This window comes from Cucurbitaria berberidis (assembly GCF_010015615.1).
Source record: "Cucurbitaria berberidis CBS 394.84 unplaced genomic scaffold K460scaffold_8, whole genome shotgun sequence".
NCBI lineage: Eukaryota > Fungi > Ascomycota > Dothideomycetes > Pleosporales > Cucurbitariaceae > Cucurbitaria > Cucurbitaria berberidis.
The window spans coordinates 290,756-302,444 of record NW_024468942.1 but is presented as its reverse complement, the minus strand read 5'-3'; the positions used below and the strand labels follow the sequence as shown (position 1 = coordinate 302,444).

Below are 11,689 nucleotides of genomic sequence, written 5' to 3'. Positions count from 1 at the left end.
GGCCACAGATGGAGTCTGAACGTGGAATGTACATTTGCTAGTGGCTTGGTTGGTCGTGTACATGCATGTGTTGGATGCTGATAGTGATGCAGCGCGATATCGTGATTGACTGTTCTGCTGCTACTACTACTGCTACTCTCCCAATGACTGGCGTGCGATTGTCTCGGATCCACGCCTCCTGCGAGTCGCCGGCTATGACAAGGCACCCAGCCATGTGGCTTCTGTTGATACGGGGGTGGGGGGGAGGAGGAGGAGGAGGAGGAGGTTGGGGCATGGCTGGGCAGCGAACCAGAGAATCCAAGCGGGTTAACCGCATGCGGAAGACAAGCTATCGAATTCTGCTCTCACATTGGAACGGTTGCTGGTGGACACTGGCAATGCGCGGCGGGTGGCAAAGGCAGGTTCGTGGCGGTGAGTGCTGCTGCTGCTGCCGCCATGATGGAGTTCACGACTACGTGGTGTGTGTGTGAGTGTCTGTGTGTGCGTCCGACCAGCGCGATACGGTGCCAGGACGACGACGCAACCCGCCCCCAGTTCTTCGGCGCAGAATATGTTTCAGAGCTGGGCGCTGCAGACTACTAGCCGGCAGATCCTCCATCATTGGGGCCCGGCCGCGCCAGTCGCCTGATGACGAGTCCCAGCAGACTGTTCAACAACGCCGGCCAGCCCGTCCGTCGTCTTCCACATTCCGCGCGTACTCTTTTTCTGCCCTCTCCACTCTCACGCTCACTCACCTCTGCTCGCTCCCCCCCCATCGCTTGATTCTCCCATCGCGACCTGCTTCGTCCTTTGACGCCTCTTCCAATCCATCTGCGACCGTCCACCATATAGACGCCTCGCCCCATCGTTAACCTCGCCTACCCGACTATTATTGGACCGACCTACCTACCCACCACGCCCTGACCACATCGCAGTTCGTCCACCGCGCTCCGATCCACTCCAGCGCAGACAATCGCTGCGCCAGTCTCATATTCTTGTTAGCTCTGTAAGATTGCTAGGGGAACAGGATTACCATGTCGGCCACAATGGACCATTCCCACCAGCAAGAGCGTCCGCGCTCAAAGTCCACTTTTAGCTATCACAGCGGAAAAAGCCACGACTCTCCCTCAAAATCAAAGCACGAGAGGAAAGAGAGCGCCAGTGAGAAGCGCAAGACCCACTACGACCCTTCGACCAAGGCGAATCCAAACGCAGCCATGAATGAAGCCCAGCCCAGTACGATAGACACCCCGTTCCTAGCCAACGCATCGGTTGTGTTTTCAAGGCCTTGACTGACACACTTGACAGTCGCTGCTGCGCTTGAAAAGCCCACACTACAGTCTCTCCGCTCGTTCCAGCACAATGATGCCGCTGGAAATCCCATCGGTGAGCCTGCTTTCTTCCAGTTGTTCTTAAAAAAAAAGCTCAGGCTAACGTGCTGCAGCCGATCCTGACCTTTCCAATCCCACCCGCTCGCGATGGGAGCGCCCACTCGACACGGTCCGCTCCTTCGAGGCGGCCATCGATGGCGAATACAAACGCAGAGCGGCTTCCATGCGCGCCGACCAGACAGATGTCATGAGTGGATACGGAAGCCGAAGGAGCAGCTACTATGGAGGAGGAGGAGCACAAGAGCAGAATCGCTACTCCACAGCTAGCTACTATGGCAACAACAGACAGACGCGCGACAACTTTGACAATGGCTACGGCATGGGCGGTCCCGTCGGTGGACCACCAAGATTGCGATACGGCAACCGCATGCAGTCCGATCCTGGGTGGAACAGACAAAATGGCAACAACGTGTATCCGGTGAATGGATATCAACAGTCGCGCGACACAGTAAACACAAACGGATCCAACGGAAGCCACAGCGACGGTCCCTATTCGAATGATCCTGCCAGCGAGAATAGCTCCATCGAGCGCGGTGTGCCCGTAAAGGCACCGCAGTCCGACATGTCCGAACAGTATGGATACAATGGCTACGGCAGGGGACAAAATATGGGAGACTTTGGTCAGGGCCCTTCGAACGGGGGTTACTATCCACAACAACAACAAAATGGTGCCAACGGCGGGCCCCCACCACCACCGAAGCATGTTACGCAACCGGCGCCTATCAAATTAAACAGCAGTGGACCGTCATCTGGTACCGCGGATAACCCCCATGTTTTGTCCAAGAACAATGGTGGTGACGACAAGAGACGGAGTTGGTTCAAGAGGCGGTTTAGCAAGGACTAGGTTAGATGCCGACAAGAAAGGCGTTTGGCGAGGGTGAGATGTACGGATGTTATGAGATGGGAAAGCATCTTGCAGCCTTCACCGTGTGAGTGCTTATTTGAGATATGCGCATGCTTGTGCGCTTTTGCTACCAATCTCGGCGTTCATGGAAGGAAAGCGAAGGGCTGGCCGCTGGATCTGGCTGCATGGAACGACATTGCATGTATCATGATGATTGGAAAGAGCTGCGTCCCAGCTGGGTTGTTTCTCGAGAACCCTGATGGCCCGAGTGTCATTCTTCTTACCCCCGGGAGACGCTGTGCATGGTACACAACATTTTTTTGGAGTTTTTTTTTTATTAATTGGGAGTTTGGGGAGCACAAGAAATGTCACTCCTTGATGGGTTATTTTTGGGAATCTCTGCTACAAGTCGAAGCGAGCTCATTACTTGTGAGCGAGTAATTGTGGTAATCGTAATGGCGTGACGAGGAAGCAAACAATTCTCCACTCTGGCTATGTGATGTATGTGTTGCTTTAATTGTACACTTTGACATTTGTCTCTAATTTCTTCGTCGTTTCTTGAGCGCTCCAACGCGGACAACGAGCGGTGCCATTCACCACAGAGTGGGCTGCAACAGCTCCGAATTGGGCCATGGATTGGAAGGGATTCTTGCAAAGCTTTACAGCGTCTTCTTTGATTTCTCCGCCTCTTCTCGCTGCTCTTCCTGGTCGTCCTTGAACGCCATGACAACGTACGCAATAAGCACCACGTTTGCCATGAGCGCAGCGAGACCGCCCGCGTAGGTTGCGTTGCCTGAGCATAGATGTTAATATCGCGTTTTTAGAGATAATGGTGGGGAGTAAGCACCTCCAAAAACAAAGTTGACTGTGAAGAAGTATGTGCTGATTGGGAGCGTGATCATGGCGAATGTGAAGCTCATTAGTTTCCAGATGACGGAGCTGTAGTCATGTAAGCATTGCTGTCTTTACTTTATGAAGCCATACTATGTAGGCAAGGGGCGACGCACGTTGGTACCGCGGGTGCAATATCAGAAGGCCCCGACGCTCCCCTTCCATCATTGTCGAGATACGACTTCTCGTCGTTGACTATTCTTCTGGTGGTCATAGTGAGGGTAGATTGTTGTTTCGACTTGGACTGCAAATCGCAAGCCGAATCTAGCAACGTAATGGATTGTGGCCCGTGCCCTCGCGCCAGAGAAGCGCGAAAGCGCGTTAAGTGAGTCTCGCGGCCTATCAACTTTTTTGGTGATGCCCGCCACACGCCCTTTCTCTTTATCACCGCGCCTCCACAACAGCGCGACCATGTTTTAGACTCTGTTACCGTCTCCGTGCCTTTGTTGGTCACTTTTGTGCCTTTGTTTCCTTCAATTTCAACCCTTTAAAAAGCCAACACCAAACGGCCATCGCAACACCGCCCTCGATTCAGACCTGTCGTTGTATACTTCACCTACGCAATGTACCGCCGCGACCCCATAATATCTTCCTCCCCACCGCGCGCCACGTCGCGTGCGCGTTCAGCGGACGAAGACGAACTGCAAGAATCATACGCCACGCAACCCACCCAAGCCCTCGAGACTCGCTCGCCCTTCTTCGCGGCACCCACAGACACTACCCAGCCCACACTCATGCTCACCCCACGCACGAACCGCACTCGACCCGTCGAGTCTTCACAACTGCAAGTACCGCGGTCGTCCCCAGCGGCTGAGCGCTACTCCTCTCCGGCCGCCATGTCGCAATCGCAGTCACAGCGGCCGTTGGGGTATTACGGAAACCCTATGGCACCCCCCGGCACGTCCTTCTTTCCTCCGCAAGCAGTTCGCAAACCTGTTGTCGACCTCACCTCGGACGACCCGCCGGTCGAACGGGACCCAGATGAGGAGGAATCCGAATTCAGGTCTAACATACCTCTGTCCAAGGTTGAGCTTAGTTCACGGACCTCGAGGGTCGAGGAAACACCGCAGAAGCCGACATGGGACCTGTCAAGCTACTCGTATAATAACAATCAATCCCGCAAACGCGCCTTGGACGAATCTGGCTCGAGTACACCGCCAAAGAAGCAGAAGTTGCCCATGTCGAGGCAGAATGGACCCTCGCGCGCTATGCCTGTGGACTTGACCGAGGACCATGAGATGACTACCGCAGATATCTCTGACTTTGACATGAAGCGCAAGACTGTGCGGGTGCGGGCCATTTTCCCCAACCGTTCCGTGAAGCAGGTGTACGAGGCTTTGGTCAAGAAGAAGGGAAACTTCGATGATACCTGCAGCTACCTTGCCGAGCAGGAATCCGAGGACGAGCTACTTCGTTCTCCACAGATTGGTCTAACCCGGACTAACACAAACAACACTGCGGTGAAGAAGACGGCTCAACGTGGTCTCAATGCGCCTGTTCAGTCGCTCCAAGAGAAGTATTCCCGGCTGGCACCTGTTCAGAATACCGCAAACGCTATCGCGAGTCCCGAGTCTGAGCACCCTAAACCAAAGCGTCGCCTGATTCGCGGTCGTCGCAATCGCTCGCCCTCGCCTGACGTGACTCCGCCACGCCCACAGCAGCAATCGAAGAAGCCACCAGCGATCGTTGTTTCGGATGATGAAGATGAGGGAATTGTCGCAATATCGGATGATGACTCTGACGCAAAAGGTTCGGTCGTGGAGCACCAATTCGAAGAGAATAGTCTACTCAAATTTTTCAACACTTGCACCATAGCAGCCATGGTAGATCTCTCAGGCCAGAAAGAGGAGGAAGTTCGCGAGCTTCTTGACCAGCGTCCATTTTCATCGCTTGATGCTGTTCGGAAGGTCCATGTGGATCTGCAGCAGCAAGAGAAGGGCAACAAGAAGAAGGCTCGTAAGCCCAGAATCACGTTCGGCGCACGTCTTGTTGATTCTGCAGTGGATATATGGGACGCGTATTCTACTATCGATTCAGTGGTCCAGAAGTGCGAGAACCTTGGCAAGCCGATGGTTGCGGGTATGGCTCGCTGGGGAATCAACATCTTTGGAGCTTCGACAGATGAAGGAGTGGATGCCACCAGCCTGGACGATAGCAGCGATGCCAGTGGTTCACGCGATTCGGGATACCATACGCCACGGAGCACGCATGGTAGCGACACGGAAGCAAACAATATCCGCAAAACTGCCAGCCGTACGAAGCTCCTGAAGCAGCCAGCAATTATGAATGATGGCATGGAGCTGAAGGACTACCAGATTGTAGGTCTGAACTGGTTGAATCTTTTGTGGCAGACCGGCACCTCTGGTATCCTGGCAGACGACATGGGTCTGGGCAAGACCTGCCAAGTAATTGCATTCTTGTCCCATCTCAAGGAGCAAGGGACCGGAAAGCCTACGCTCATCGTCGTACCTGGGTCTACTTTGGAAAATTGGTGTCGTGAGTTCGAGCGATTTTCCAATACGATCAACTTCACTCCTTATTACGGCCCACAGGCCGAGCGCTTCCAACACCAGGACAACATCATCGATAGTATTCGTCAGGGTCTCTGCGACGTTATCATCACGACATACGACCTGACGAATAGGAAGGAAGACCACCTTTTCCTGCGAAAGTGCAAGCCTGAGATTTGCATCTTCGACGAAGGCCACGTCCTAAAGAATGCAAATACGATTCGCTACAAGAGCCTGATGCGCATAGGCACAAAATGCAGGATCCTCCTTACTGGCACGCCATTACAGAACAGTCTACAGGAGCTCATGTCCATTCTTGGCTTTCTCATGCCCGACGTCTTTCACGCTGCGAATGATGACAGTGTTCAGGAGATGTTGCAGGTTCTCTTCAAACACAAGGCCAAAGTCACCGAGAGCGACTCGCACAGCACTCTGTTGTCTGCACAACGCATTCAGCGGGCTCGCACAATGCTGACGCCATTCATTCTCCGGCGAAAGAAGGCACAAGTCCTGAAGCACCTACCGAAGAAGACTTCTCGTGTAGAGTACTGCGCTCTCACGGAGACGCAAAAGACGCTTTATAGCCAGCAGCTGCAAAAGCAGCGTAAGATTCTTGAGGACCGAGCGGCAGGCATTCTGGTCAAGGATCACGCCAATGTTATGATGAAGCTTCGACAGGCTGCAATCCACCCTCTACTTTTCCGCCACCGGTACACCGATGCTAAGATTCGGCAAATGTCCAAGGCTTGCTTGAAGGAAGACACGTTCGCTGAGAGCAATCCTGACATTATATACGAGGAGTTACAACTATATCAGGACTATCAGTGCCACCAGCTCGCAACCAAGTACCCTAGAGCGCTTAAGAAGTTTGAACTCCAAAAGAAGGAGTGGATGGACTCTGGTAAGGTCGCCAAGCTGCTAGAGCTTCTCAAGAAGTACAAAGAGAACGGCGATCGCGCTCTCGTCTTCTCACAGTTCACCTCGGTCATGGACATCTTAGGCTGGGTGTTCGACGACCATAACATCAACTTCATGCGCATGGACGGCTCGACTCCCATCGTCGAGCGCCAGAGTTTGATGGACGTCTTCTATCAGGACGAATCCATCCAACTCTTCATGATCTCGACCAAGTCCGGTGGTGCAGGCATCAATCTCGCTTGTGCCAACAAGGTCATCATCTTCGACTCGTCATTCAATCCACAGGATGATATCCAAGCTGAGAACCGCGCCCATCGTGTGGGTCAGACTCGTGAGGTCGAGGTTGTACGACTAGTGACGAAAGATACCGTGGAAGAGCAGATTTATGCCCTTGGTGTTAGCAAACTTGAGCTGGATAAGATGGTGCAGGGCGAAGAACCCGAGGAAGCCACTGGTGGCAAGAAGAAGAAGAAGGCAGATACGGCTACTGGCGATTCACTTAGCAAGGCGGAAGAAGCGGGCATTGAAGCTGTCGAGCAGATGATGCTGGCACAGCTGAAGTCAGTTGACGAGGAGAAGAGTGATGTCAAAGGGCTGTTTCTCACAGGGCTGAAGAAGGCAGGACTAGATGTCAGCGCTGCTTGATTTGCAAGCAAATTCGTTGTATCACTCACGGTACTACCATGCTGGCGCTGTCGCCACGCATATATGTTTTCTGGTCAAGAGCTAGCTGTCGCATATTTGCCCGAGTCAACGGGGTATATTGGCATACAAGAATACCTTGAGATTGATTTTTGTAATGCATAGCGTTGGCGTTATTTAGTCTGAGAGGCAGCATCGTAGGAGCAGAGCTGTATTAAGCAGCATTGAAGCGCAAGATAGTAACTAATGCATATTTCATGCAGAACCTCCTAATCATGATGAGAACTACATCTCCTGTCCACGCCGCCTCAACCTACACAGCTTCCCTTTTTCAATCTTTACATACGAGGCATGGAATTCGCTGCGTAGAACTAAGCGAAGTATTTAGGCATCTCCGTCTGGTGATTATCTGCACATGCCTATTTTGTCAAGTCCGGAATGTGAAGTCCGACAAAGGATAATGCAGCTTTTCAGCCTTAACGAAAGCCTGCGGTCAGGGACGAGAGCGCCTACAGATACTAGGGATATAGTTACATTCAGTTTCCTAGATAATAAGTATGGAGAGCCTTGTTGGAGGAGAAGGCTGTCCGTACATACTCCCTTACAAGTGAAGACGCAACACCACTCCTTACTACAAACTTGGCAAACTCCCTCTGACTTTTATGCCCTCTCGTTACAAGGCAATGATCACCAATCCGAGGTTCCTAACTTCAAAACTCGTCCTCTTGACATGCGTCGTTTTCCTTACTGTTTCAGTCCTTTTCTGGCACAGAGAAGCGCTAAAAGACCTATCTGTACCATATACACGGCCACATGCTCGGCCGATACCACAATTCCTTGCTCACGGTGACTCGAAATGCCTTCCGAAAGTTTCGCAGGAACTCGTCGAACACTCCGCGTTCAAGCACGCTACCTGCCGCAAGTACTCGCCATTCATAACGGGACGAGCACGCATCGCGACAGCCACGGCGCACTTCGGTGAGCCTAATCCACACTATCAGAAAGCACTTGAGAATCATCTTCTCCATTCTCTGATCCACGGGACCGAAGTTAGGGTGATGTGCGACCCCATTGTCGACTCCCTGTGGAACAAGCCAGCCTTTATCCTCGAACTGCTACTGCGCGAGATGCTCAAGCCAGAAAAAGAGCGTCTAGAGTGGATCCAATGGGTCGACCGCGACACTCTGATCCTCGACCATTGCCGCCCGATATCAAGTTTCCTGCCACCGGAGCAGTCGCGCTTTGGAACATGGTGGCACCCCTCCAGCAACGACCAGAACCAGCCAGACAAACCAGACAACACAACCCACCTACTAGTCACCAGCGACGTGAACGGCCTCAACAACGGCGTCTTCCTCCTGCGCGTAAACCACTGGGCAATCGACCTCTTCACCGCCATCCTTGCGTTTCGCCACTACAAGCCAGACGTCGAACTCCGGTTTACCGAGCAGTCGGCCATGGAACACGTCCTTCGAACAGACCACTTCAAGCACCAAATCCGCTTTGTGCCGCAGAGCTGGTTCAACGCGTATGACCGGGGTGGCGCAGAGCTATTTGCTACGAGAGAGAACGAAGAAGGGTTGCAGGCGGACCATGTCAGAAGAGGAGATTACTTGGTGCATTTTGCAGGTCATGGGAATAAAGGGCAGGTGATTGAGGAGTGGGTTGGCGTCTTGGGTAATATGGAGGATGTTTGGGAGAAGGGAAGTGTGCAGCGGGATGTTAGTCGGGAGGTTGCGGAGTTTTGGAGGGGACTGGGGTATGGGACGTGAACAAGTGATTGGATGTGTTGCTTTTTTTCTCTTTCTTTTCTCCATTAGGTTTTGCTTGTAATATTCCCGTATATATATATTTCAGCTTCATGGCCTTCTCTTCGACTCTTCGAGCTGTGCTGCTCCAATTAGAAAACTTGATTATTCGGATAAGGGTTTTTCCTAGTTAGGTTTAACAGACTATTATTCCTGCGGCCAGGCGAGTCTGGAGGCTTTCACATGTAGATGTATGCCATATTATGACGGGATAGTTTCGTGCGATCAAACTCGATAGAATCTGTAACTCGCCACAGGAAAAAGGGGGCGCGAGCCGCGGTGGTAGTAACAATCGACCTCGGGATCCTTTTCACAGTCGGAATCGGCCGATGTCTCCATAGATGACCTCGGGACATGTCTTCAGTCTTGCCTTCGCTAGGTCAGATCGAGTTGCGTTCCTGTGGCGGATCCACGATGCGCAAATAGCGGCACCCACTGTCCCGCCCATGGCCCGTTGATTGGGGCAACAATAGAGCAGGCGCGCCGCACATGTCACCGTTCTGAGTTTATAATGGCGTCGCATAACCTGCCCAGATGTTTGCGCTCAACAGCGATTCATTGCCGCGGGCAGACGGTTACTTTTCGAGACACAAGCAACCTTCGCATGCGTACCAGAGACGGTCTTAAGTCGCACCTTGCAACACATTCCTCCGGAGACCCTGTTTCTTTCGACTCTACGATACGCTGGTCTCTCGCCGGAAAATCTGGCGCAAACACTTTCGAAACGAAGGCCAGCATTGCCATATCATCGCGACAATCTCCTGTTGGGGCCTAATTTTAGTTGATGTCAGCCGCTAGCCAATCTTGCTACTCGTTCCATGCGATCTGTCAGTGCCACAAGTCCCGACTCCAGCCCACCGAGTCAGATCGCCCAATAGTCACCTTGAAGAATGAGCGCTTGCGACACCCTAAGGTGAGTAGCACGATAAATTTGCGCCTGCGCGATTTAGGAATTGGAGGCGTTCCGTGTGGAGCACTTCGGATTAGCCAGCAGCACGCACTACCCCAGAGCAAACAGCAATGAGTTTCTCCCACGGCAACCAGTTCGTCGATATCACAAGTATCACCGAGAGTTCACTGAATTGAGACTTCTATTTACTAGAAGTCGCTGCGGACCGGGCGCTCGGTAGTAGCTCTTCGTCACGTCTGTACTCCCGATCTCTGCTCGCTTCCCTATAGCAGTCGACAGCCATGTTCACACAACATTGAGAGTCGCTCTTGATTAGGGCTGATTTGATAGTGAATAGGTCTCCCCTTGAATCCGCTGATTCTCTCTCGTTCTCTATTCCGCTCGTCACCTACTACAACGTCGGCTCTTGAGCCGCGACATCACGCATGTCGATCGTCCAGCCAGAGGCTGGCATCTTCTACGGCGTCTGCTGGGTTGTAGTCATCATTCGGCTTCTGTCGAGAAGACTGCACCTTAAATCATGGAAACGCCTGCAGCTCGACGATTACTTGATCCTCTTAGCCATGGTTCGTACATCCAAGCGCACCGCCAAATAATTGCTAAACCACGGTACAGGCTACGGACACCGTCCTTATGGCCATTACGACTCTAATAGTCAAGACTAGCAGCAACCTTATTCCTCCTGAGGATGACGTTTCACAATATTCGCAAGAAGAAATCCGGAACCGCATCTATGGTTCTAAGCTCGTCTTGGTCGTGGAACAGATGCAACTATCTACCATTTGGCTGATCAAGGCGTGTCTACTCATAATGTACAATCGCATGACCGTTGTTTTGCCTCAGCACAAGATTGTCGTAGCAACATCCATCTATGTCGCTGTTTCGTTTGTATGTACCGGCCACTCTTACGTTGTTTGATATTCTAACCGCAATGACAGGTCGTCATGGAGCTTTTATACTTCGCAGTCTGGTGTCGACCCTTCGATCAATACTGGGCAGTACCTACCAATTCGAGTAAGACCACCCTCACATCACAACAATTGAGGCTAATTTTGTCAGGCCAATGCTCCGCCGCAACGAATCATCTCATCATCAATGCATGTTTCAACATCACCAGCGACCTGATCATCCTTAGCATACCCTTGCCCCTCCTGTTCAAAGTACGGCTACCGATGAAAAATAAGATCATTCTCTTTGTCATTTTTCTCATCGGTGCATTTACAATTGTTGCTGCTGTCCTGAACAAGTATTATTCTTTTACGCATCCGTTCGGGACGGAGTGGACAATCTGGTATCTGAGAGAGTCGTATACAGCCATACTTTGCGCAAATCTGCCACTGACCTACCCTCTTATCCAACGCGTCTTCGGCCTGAGGAACTGGAGCTCCCAGACATATGATATCGATAACCGATATGGATCGGGAGCACAACCACAGCCAGCAGCGCACAGATACTGGGCAGAACCGAGGATTCAGCCCATACCCAAGGGTTTCCGCGACATTTTCAGGCGCACAGAAAGCCAAGAAGACATCAATGGGGGATTGGGCAAGCAAAAAGAAGAAGATGATGATGGGCCGAGCTTCATTACGAGCGCGATTGAGATGGATGATTCGAGGTCGCCGCATGTCTCAAGCTTGGATGGTCCTACAAGTCGGCCGAGTGTCGAAAACAGCAATCAGCGACCTGATCCATATCGTGTGGTCTGATCCAATCCATCGACTCGGTCAGTGCTAGTCCTCATTCAACTTGCGATATCACTTCGATGTGTTTGCCACACTAATGACCTTTCAATATTG

General features: G+C 52.1%; 6 protein-coding genes across 6 annotated transcripts; 5 read left to right on the top strand and 1 right to left on the bottom strand.

Annotated features, from left to right (window-relative positions):
- Nucleotides 1–742: 742 nt before the first annotated feature.
- K460DRAFT_215127 (uncharacterized protein) lies at nt 743–2,471 on the top strand. The gene is made up of 3 exons (XM_040927281.1): nt 743–1,215; nt 1,288–1,365; nt 1,424–2,471. The coding sequence occupies exons 1-3, from the start codon at nt 1,014–1,016 to the stop codon at nt 2,212–2,214; spliced, it is 1,071 nt and encodes a 356-aa protein (XP_040782575.1). The 5' UTR covers nt 743–1,013; the 3' UTR covers nt 2,215–2,471.
- On the top strand, nt 2,170–2,691 carry K460DRAFT_215149 (uncharacterized protein). Its single transcript, XM_040927282.1, has one exon. The coding sequence runs from the start codon at nt 2,266–2,268 to the stop codon at nt 2,653–2,655; it is 390 nt and encodes a 129-aa protein (XP_040782574.1). The 5' UTR covers nt 2,170–2,265; the 3' UTR covers nt 2,656–2,691.
- A 182-nt stretch (nt 2,692–2,873) lies between these two features.
- K460DRAFT_323829 (uncharacterized protein) lies at nt 2,874–3,319 on the bottom strand (the record flags this gene model as incomplete). Its single annotated transcript, XM_040930553.1, has 3 exons — nt 2,874–3,007; nt 3,062–3,153; nt 3,222–3,319. 3 exons carry the CDS (start codon nt 3,317–3,319, stop codon nt 2,874–2,876), a joined length of 324 nt encoding a protein of 107 aa, XP_040782573.1.
- A 1,837-nt stretch (nt 3,320–5,156) lies between these two features.
- K460DRAFT_371973 (uncharacterized protein) lies at nt 5,157–7,453 on the top strand. The gene has a single exon (XM_040934460.1). The coding sequence runs from the start codon at nt 5,187–5,189 to the stop codon at nt 7,176–7,178; it is 1,992 nt and encodes a 663-aa protein (XP_040782572.1). The 5' UTR covers nt 5,157–5,186; the 3' UTR covers nt 7,179–7,453.
- A 279-nt stretch (nt 7,454–7,732) lies between these two features.
- Nucleotides 7,733–8,947, top strand: K460DRAFT_390224 (glycosyltransferase family 34 protein; the record flags this gene model as incomplete). The annotated part of the gene is made up of 2 exons (XM_040935772.1): nt 7,733–7,760; nt 7,953–8,947. The coding sequence occupies 2 exons, from the start codon at nt 7,733–7,735 to the stop codon at nt 8,945–8,947; spliced, it is 1,023 nt and encodes a 340-aa protein (XP_040782571.1).
- Nucleotides 8,948–10,318: 1,371 nt separating this feature from the next.
- On the top strand, nt 10,319–11,599 carry K460DRAFT_297433 (uncharacterized protein; the record flags this gene model as incomplete). Its single annotated transcript, XM_040929711.1, has 4 exons — nt 10,319–10,459; nt 10,509–10,781; nt 10,832–10,907; nt 10,953–11,599. 4 exons carry the CDS (start codon nt 10,319–10,321, stop codon nt 11,597–11,599), a joined length of 1,137 nt encoding a protein of 378 aa, XP_040782570.1.
- Between the last annotated feature and the right edge of the window lie 90 nt (nt 11,600–11,689).

What these genes read in the sequence shown, in the direction of transcription:
- K460DRAFT_215127 (XM_040927281.1), top strand. Translation starts at nt 1,014, where the DNA reads ATGTCGGCCACAATGGACCATTCCCACCAGCAAGAGCGTCCGCGCTCA. An exon ending in CATGAATGAAGCCCAGCCCA is followed by an intron (nt 1,216 to 1,287) that starts GTACGATAGACA and finishes CACACTTGACAG; the next exon opens with TCGCTGCTGCGCTTGAAAAG. An exon ending in TGCCGCTGGAAATCCCATCG is followed by an intron (nt 1,366 to 1,423) that starts GTGAGCCTGCTT and finishes AACGTGCTGCAG; the next exon opens with CCGATCCTGACCTTTCCAAT.
- K460DRAFT_215149 (XM_040927282.1), top strand. Translation starts at nt 2,266, where the DNA reads ATGAGATGGGAAAGCATCTTGCAGCCTTCACCGTGTGAGTGCTTATTT.
- K460DRAFT_371973 (XM_040934460.1), top strand. Translation starts at nt 5,187, where the DNA reads ATGGCTCGCTGGGGAATCAACATCTTTGGAGCTTCGACAGATGAAGGA.